The sequence below is a fragment of the Cyprinus carpio genome, chromosome B21, assembly GCF_018340385.1.
Source record: "Cyprinus carpio isolate SPL01 chromosome B21, ASM1834038v1, whole genome shotgun sequence".
NCBI lineage: Eukaryota > Metazoa > Chordata > Actinopteri > Cypriniformes > Cyprinidae > Cyprinus > Cyprinus carpio.
This window is the reverse complement of record NC_056617.1, coordinates 1,024,033-1,032,386: the sequence shown is the minus strand read 5'-3', so window position 1 is coordinate 1,032,386 and position 8,354 is coordinate 1,024,033. Positions and strand designations below refer to the sequence as shown.

The 8,354-nt window shown below is 34.6% G+C and overlaps 1 protein-coding gene across 1 annotated transcript in view; it reads right to left on the bottom strand.

Annotated features, from left to right (window-relative positions):
* Positions 1-947: 947 nt before the first annotated feature.
* The window catches only part of LOC109047929 (zinc finger protein 462-like), a 44,546-nt gene continuing 37,139 nt past the window's right edge, over positions 948-8,354 (bottom strand). The window contains 6 exon segments of the mRNA XM_042748010.1: positions 948-2,351; positions 3,583-3,688; positions 4,645-4,748; positions 4,750-4,862; positions 4,938-5,161; positions 7,414-7,550. Of these exon segments, the coding sequence (XP_042603944.1) occupies positions 2,162-2,351; positions 3,583-3,688; positions 4,645-4,748; positions 4,750-4,862; positions 4,938-5,161; positions 7,414-7,550 (874 nt within the window). The 3' untranslated portion in view covers positions 948-2,161.

Sequence of the window (8,354 nt, the reverse complement as noted above, 5' to 3'; positions counted from 1 at the left end):
ATGCATCTGGGTCATTGCTTGGGAAAGACGATCATGTCTCAGGAAAACTTAGGGGAGGGACACGTCTGGTAGCGAGAAGAGTTTTGCTTTCTGTTTTCGTGTGATAATTCAGATGATGGAGACTGGTGGAGAGCTTCTCTCGGTGGATCCAGAGGGAAGCGTAAAACATCCGCGTCTATAAGGCTTTGGGGTTTCGAGCAGCAGCTTCCATCACGTACACTCTCAGCCTCACGGTTCGACGGCTTCGTGGTGTTTCTCCAGAAACACGCCGGTCAAACGACAGAAGCCTCGGAGTCTCGTTCTGCTCAACTTCCCAGAACCAAAGCAGAATCGCTGCGGTTCTCACTCGTCCTTCAGCTTCAGTGAATCATGTTTAGAGTAAATCACGTGTCTTTGTTCCAGTGTGAAACACAGGATGCATTTTAGCGTGTCGGGGTTTCAGAGCTGCTTGTCAAAAAAATATATATATATTTATCCCTAAATTTTATATTTATGTATTTGAATTGTATATTAAATCTACACAATTTTAAATGTAAACAAACTAATAAAAATTAATGTGATGCATATTTGTCAGCCATACATGAATAAAAACTGGTCAGATTTCTTTAATTTTACTAATAAACTAACATATGAATGCGTTTTAAACACTCAATAACCACATTTAGATACAGTATATTCATCATCAATAAAATCCAATTTCTTTTTCATAAATTTTAAACTAACTGAATATTGCTTGTTCAACAGCTAGTCATATTTAGCCATGTTCATACTTTTTAACGGAATAAATTTTATATTTATTTTGCTGATTACAACACATTTATGCTGTTTCTAAAAAGAATTATTTAAATGAAATTGATTACAAATAATTTTTTATATTTTTTGCCATGATTTTTTTACTTGGGTGTATATATATATAAAAAATATAGATGCACCAGAAAAAAACTATACTCAGACAGTTTTGTTTTCGTTTAGTTTAACCTGATGTACTAGAATTAAGCTAAAACTTAAATAAAAATGTTAAAAAATAAAGATGCACCAGAAAAAACTATAATTAATAAAAATGACAAAACAGACAACTAAAATTTAAAAATAAAAATTAAACAGAAAAAAAAATAATTCAAAATATTACTATAAGTATTTGAATATAATATAAAATCTGTATCACAATGATACTAAATTAACACTGAGGCAGAAATCTGACCCGTTTCATTTCTGTGTGACTGACGAGCATGCGTCACAATAAGTTTATTAGTTTGTGTTAAAACTGCAATTCAAAAACATGAATCTTGCATTTAGGCATAAATATTATTGTAAGTGTGTCTTGAACCTGGAATTTTCCTTTAAACAGACTGTCAGAATCGGCCAATCAGCAGAGACCGGCAGAAACACACGACGGCAATCCATCGATGTCCAACGCGTTAATCGTTATTAAAGTGAAGCGGAAGTGCAAGACGAGCCGGAAGTGACCGAAATCGTCAAAAGTAGCAATTTGCTACGAGTTTTTGGGGCAAGTGTTGATACTCTAAAATCATGTCTAAAAGAATCAAACGATCTAGATAAATAAGACGACAACTATTCCTCAAGGAATTCAGCTACAGGAAGATTAACACAAGGCTAAAATGTAAAAAACAGAAACCGCCAGGCGACGTTCCGAGCGAATCCGAGACCCTCCAGCTTCCGGATGGATCGCCCCTCGTTTTGAAACACGCTGTCTTCAAGACTATCAGCGTGTACGACGGAAGACATTCGATTCTCACGTATCATTCATTACATATACTTATTTTAATAAATCAATGTAACAAAAAAGTGCGTTTGAAGTTAAAATCTCTGGTTTACGGATAAACCGGCGAACGGAGGGACTCGCGATCCAATCGTAATCTCGACTCACGGTTTCATTCACTATTGGTTACCAATATATCAACATCTGTCCTGAGGGACCAAGTCACACTTTGTAAAATTCAGTGTAGGATTCAGCAACTGGACGAACGTGAAACACCAACATCTAGCGATACTCCAAACCGGGATCATCACATTCCACAAATCTAGCTTTTTAAACCAAATGCTCAAGAAGCAGCCGATGTTGTTCTGCAACAAAACCAACGATGAACAGACGGACGAAACAACGGAACGCATGACATTCTCTACAGCTTTCGTTTTGCTCCTAAGGGTCATTTTTGGTCTCCGGCGTCTTTTCGTCTTCCTCGGTCTGAATCGGACACTTGGATTGGTCAGACTGATCCACAGTGTTACTGGATAGGTCCAGCCCTCTGTCAATCACAGCCGCCGGACCAATCAGAGGCAGCGCTGACGAGGGCACAGGACTGCAGTCTTTCTTGCTGCCGTTAACAGTCCTGAAAACACGAGACACATCTCAGATTTAACTCATTCGTTACTATTGTAATGGTTAACACGTTTAATCCCAAATTTTGGCCAGACATGACAATATCCAAATGATGTGTCATTAGTAACGCTTTGAAATAATCAATAATTATTTTTGCATTTCTTTTGGAAAAGTGTGTGAAAAATTCTGTTTTATGGTCGGTCACAATTGTGATAATGTGTTTACTAAATTAACATATTTCTGCAGTCATAAAAAATATTATATATATTAGCCCAGCAATTTTTAAAGCAATAAACATCAAGAAGCTGTGGTTTACAGTGAATTTATAACAGCTAAGGAGCGTTATTACGAGCCGAAGCGGAGTGCCTAAAACCCCCTCAGCTGTTATAAATCCACTGTAAACCACGGCTTCACGGGGATTATTGCTTTTATAAAACAGTTATTCCATATTCGTAGTAAAGTTTCACAAAATAAAACAGAGCAAATAAAGTGTAATGATATTTATAAAAACAGTATTCTTCCACCAAACAATGTAGTTCCTCAGAAACAGTTGTGGTTGCAACTAAGTGGTTGCCGAGCAACACACAGAAGTAAACAAAACAACATCTTCGAACTCGGCTCAGCCAATCAGAATAAATCACCTCACCAAACCATAAACAAAAACCGCAACAACACATTTCAAAGGAAAACATTTTGATCACACAAAAACAACACTATTATTTATTAAAATAGAACATTGATAGGAATACTGAGATAAAAGACAAAAAATGTATTTCAAAATTGAAAACTGAAAACTTTTTTGTAACATATATCATCACATTTTTATATTAGTGCAAGCAATATTACAACATCAGTATTGTAACCTTTTTGTAACATTTGAACTTTTAATATAGTGCAACATTTTGTCACTGCAACATTTTAGTGCAGCAACTGCAATTGGATTTATATGAAAACCTAAGCTCACTGTTATCCCAGCAGTCAAATTGTGACCATCAACATGTTTACTTATTCTATGACCACACTCAACAAAACTCAATATATGTGAATTCATATATTAATACTAGACACCCTAAAGATAGTGTGTACCAAAAATCCACATCATATCCTTATGTTAACACACTTTACTAGGCTTTTTTTGGAGCTTTGATGCAGTCATTATTTTCTCAAGGTGCAAACAGGAAATAAACTGCTTTGGTCATGTGACATGTGACGCTGCACATATTGTGGATCTGGAGACTCACATGCCGTGTCGAAGGACGTGTCGCTCCCATTCGGAGCGGAGCGTGAAGCTGCGGCCGCAGAACTCACACGGATAGCGTTTGACGCCGCTGCCGCAGGGAGACTCACCTAAATCAGCAGAAAACACAACAAAACCGCTCTGACTTCCTGAGAGGGAAACATCCTAAACAGTCAAAAAGTCATTTGTGGAAAATCTGCATCTTTCAACAGCTACAGATGTTTTTATCCACAGTGTAATTTAAGGATTACTGAGATATATTTAAAAAAGATTGTGAATTTAAAACCCTGCACTGGTTAGTTTTGAGATTTTCTATGACGTCTTCTTTCAGACTAGAGAAAAGTAAACATCTAAAATACACATTTAAGTGTTTGTTTTATTACACTTTGTCTATTTGCGTCTGTAGATTTTAATTCCAATCCTTATCTACCAGTTTTTTTCGTCTTAGATACACCACACTTAGCAGTTCTATTCCTCTCTATATTCTTAAAGGTTTGTTCATATATCATTCACTTTTATTTATATGACACTTTATTCCTAAAAACATGGCAAAAATGTGTTTGTTTTCTGTCTGCTGACAGTATTTTCTGATTTATGGAGTGACAAAAAGAGAAAACAAAAAACCCCTTGGAAAAACTTTAACTCTAATATATGTCACCAATCAAACAAGAATTTTGAACCTGGTTTTATTCAATTTTCAGATTCATTTAATGGAAATATATTGCATTTGTATATTTAAAGTACATTTCAGGAAACCTGCAATACAAAACAATTTTCTTGATGTACTATGATTAATCATCTGGTGAACATGCGGTGATGTCTTTCTCTATTTATCTGTGGTGTATTGACTTTAATATATATATATAAAAAAACTCATAATACAACAACAACAAAAAAGGTATTGTACATACATTTATTTCATTTTAGTGACAGGAGGTGAAGTGTTACTGCTATTTTTGTAAAAAGTATTTTGTAGATGATTTTCAGTCTTGAGTTTTGCGTCTGTTGTTGATCATCTCTACAGAAGCACAGAAGCACTGTATCTGATGAACATGAAGACCGTTACCTGTCACCTCGGTCTGGCTGCTCGCCTCCGTCTGTCTGCTCTCCGGAAGCTTCTCCTCCTCTTCATCCTCCATCAGCTCCTCTTCCCCCCCCATACACTCCCTCCCCTCTCTCCTCCTCCTCCTCCTCCTCGCTGCCGCTCACGTCCTTCGTCTTGTCCTTCATCAGCTCCAGCTGGTCCAGGTTCACCCGCCCCACCAGCTCAAAGTTACGGATCACCTGCAGACGGCGGGTTAGACTGAGTAACAGCTCCTTAACTAGCCACAGAAAGATCAGCCATGACAGAAGACAGACCTTGTGCTCCTGCTGCAGGTGGATCTCCAGCTCGTGCAGGAGTTTGCTGTCATAGTAGCAGAGCTGACACTGGTAGGGCTTCAGCTCCTCGTGTTTCTGGATGTGCTGCTGCAGGTTCTGCTCGCTGGAGCAGGTGAAGGTGCATTTGTGACAGCGGAACACCAGGCCCTCCAGATGACGGGACAGCTTCGAGCGTGACACCTCCAGCGGGACCACGCGCTCCTCTGAGAACCATAAAAACAACACAATCACACTTCATCTTCACATATTCATGCATATTTAATTTTGTGTCCATGCAGCACAGAAGCAGTCATCAGTAGCACAGGTATATTTGTAGCAATAGACAACAATGCATTGTATGGGTCACAATTATACATTTCTCTTTTATGCCAAAAATCATATTTTGTAAATTTCCTACTGTAAATATATCAAAACTTAATTTTTGATTAGTAATATGCATTGCTAAGAACTTCATTTGAACAACTTTAAAGATGATTTTCTCAATATTTAGATTTTTTTACACCCTCAGATTCCAGATTTTCAAATATTGTCCTCCTAACAAACCATACATCAATGGAAAGATTATTTATTCAGCTTTCAGATGATGTATACATCTCAATTTTGAAAAATGTACCCTTTTTTTTGGCCCACTGTCACATGTACTGCTAATTTTGATATTTAAAAAAAAAAAAAAAAAAAAAAAAAAACAGCATATCTTTAAAAGGGGTTTATGCATAAAAACAATAAGTGTAATACTGCTTTAAAAAAGGGTTTATGCATAAAAACAATAAGTGTAATACTGCTTAAAAATTGTTGTTGCCCCCCCCCCAAAAAAAATTAAAAAGTTTTCTGTTAAATGTGCATACATATAAGAAATATTAACAAAAAAAATATATATAAAACATTTCCCCTGATTTACAGAAGAGACCCATTAAAATGTCATTCAGTGTAACAGTCCTGTCAGGCATATTTACAACAAAAATCAATTTAAGACATATTAAAAGATGAATTACTTCCTTTCACCCCAGATACTAATTAGCTGATAATTTTAAATTTTTTAAATTTGCCACTATTTGTCAGTACGAATTTTTTACTCATTTACAACACAATAAAATGTATTATCCTCCCTTATTCTTTTATATATTTTAATATGTACACACCAGAATAAGCATGTATTTTGAAAGACAATTTAACATTATTTCAACCACATTTTGACATTTTATTCTCCAAACACTTATTTGAAAACTTAAAAGTAGACACTTTACTTACATTTAATGTGCTTTCTATGGACATAAAATCACTTTTATACATTTCTTTTGATGTGGACATCTTTACGTCTTTTGACCCATACACTAAACATTATAGAATATTGAGATGATTTTAATCATCTCAATATTCTGAAGGTTTTTACTGACGGGTTTTATACAAATACAAACTCAAACTTACATTTTAAATCCTAAAAACAAAAAAAAAAAAAAAAAATGCTTATTTTTAAAGGTTGTGAGTTTTTTCTCCACTTCAGCAGCACTTACATGCACCAAAACTTACAGTTTTACTCCCATCTATATTCTGAAGGGTTTTATAGAGGGGTTTGTTCATATATTAGTCACACAGATTTTTACATTTTATTCCTAAAAACGTGGCAAAAAAATGCTTATTTTTAAAGGTTGTGAGTTTTTTCTCCACTTCAGCAGCACTTACATACACCAAAACTTACAGTTTTACTCCCATCTATATTCTGAAGGGTTTTATAGAGGGGTTTGTTCATACATCATTCACCTGCTTTTTTATTGCACTTTACCTATTTGGATCTGTAGATTTCAAGCCATTTTATCAAAATGAGTTAATTTTCTCCACTTCAAAAGCACTTACACCAAACTTGTTTTTTTTTAGCTATATTCTGAAGGTTTTTATAGAGGAGTTTGTTCATTTATTATTCACACTGATTTATACAACATTTTATTCCTCGTAATTTTTGAAACGTGATTCATGTCACGTTAATGAGTTTTTGGAGCGTGGCCTCCAACTGACCCACATATTCTGAAGTCAAAGTCTAAAAATAATGAAACTTAAAAACTACACACCAAATATCCACCTTATTCTTAATGTAACCGCGAGCACAGCAGTGTGCCAAGTTTCCAGTCATTCGCTTCCAGTTATTTTAGTTGTACAATACCAGTCTGGTTTTTCAAACTGATATTTATCATATTTTAATTTATTATCGTTATCATAAACACACTGGTTTGTTGCTCAAACAGTAATTTTCCAATAGCAACTAATGAATCAAAAGTCTTACACATTCATATGAAACAGCCTATTTCTGCATTGAAAAATACGGTGGATAGTTACTTTCCAACAATAGCATGTGCAAAACAACAACAATAAAAATTGCAACTATTTGATTGAGGAAGTTGCATTTTGAAACAAGGAAGATAAAGAGGAGAATCTGATGATCAGAATTTGGTCAGTAACTGACCTCTGTGCAGGACGATGTGGTCGATCATGCTGCTCTTGTGTTTGGTGTGGTACAGACAGAAGGGGCAGCGCAGATCTTTGGGCATCTCCTCGGGGCCGCTGGTGTGACCGCCCTCCACATGCAGCGTGAACGTGGACCTGAGCAACACACAACAAACACCACATTCACTCACATGATAACTACTCCGACACAGAAGACTAGAGCGAGTCAGGCACATCTATGGTATTGTCCTGTTACTGTCCAATCTAGAACCATCTTACTCTAGACCAATGTTTCCAAAACTGGGGTGATAAAAGGCTAATAATTAATTAAATCCTAAAATTGTAAAATTGAAACGAGTTGACGGAAAGGTAATTATTAATAATTAAAAATATAAAATGAAAATAAATGTAAAGATAAAAAGTATCTTTCTGAAGAAAAGATAAATCATATAAATTTTAAATTAAAATAAACAAATCAAATCGACTTGATTAAAAGATAATAATTAAGTTATCAAAATGTAAAATAAAAACAGCCAAAACAAACACTTAATAAAACAAAATATTAAAAATATTTTTTGTAAATAAAATTAAAATAATTTAAAAATAAAAACTAGTGAAAAGCTAATAATCAAATAATAAAATATTTAAATAATTTTTAAATAAAAAAACAAACACTAAACGTAACATTTTATAATGTAAAATAGAATTACAATTAATTTCAAACTAGAAACAAAATAAAACAATAACTAAAACAGATTAAATATATGTGTCCCTGCAGCACAGAAGCAGTCATCAGTAGCACAGGTATATTTGTAGCAATAGACAACAATACATTGTATGAGTCACAATTATACATTTCTCTTTTATGACAAAAATCATAAGGATATTAAGTAAAGATCATGTTCCATGAAGATATTTTGTACATTTCCTACCATAAATATATCAAAACTTAATTTTTGA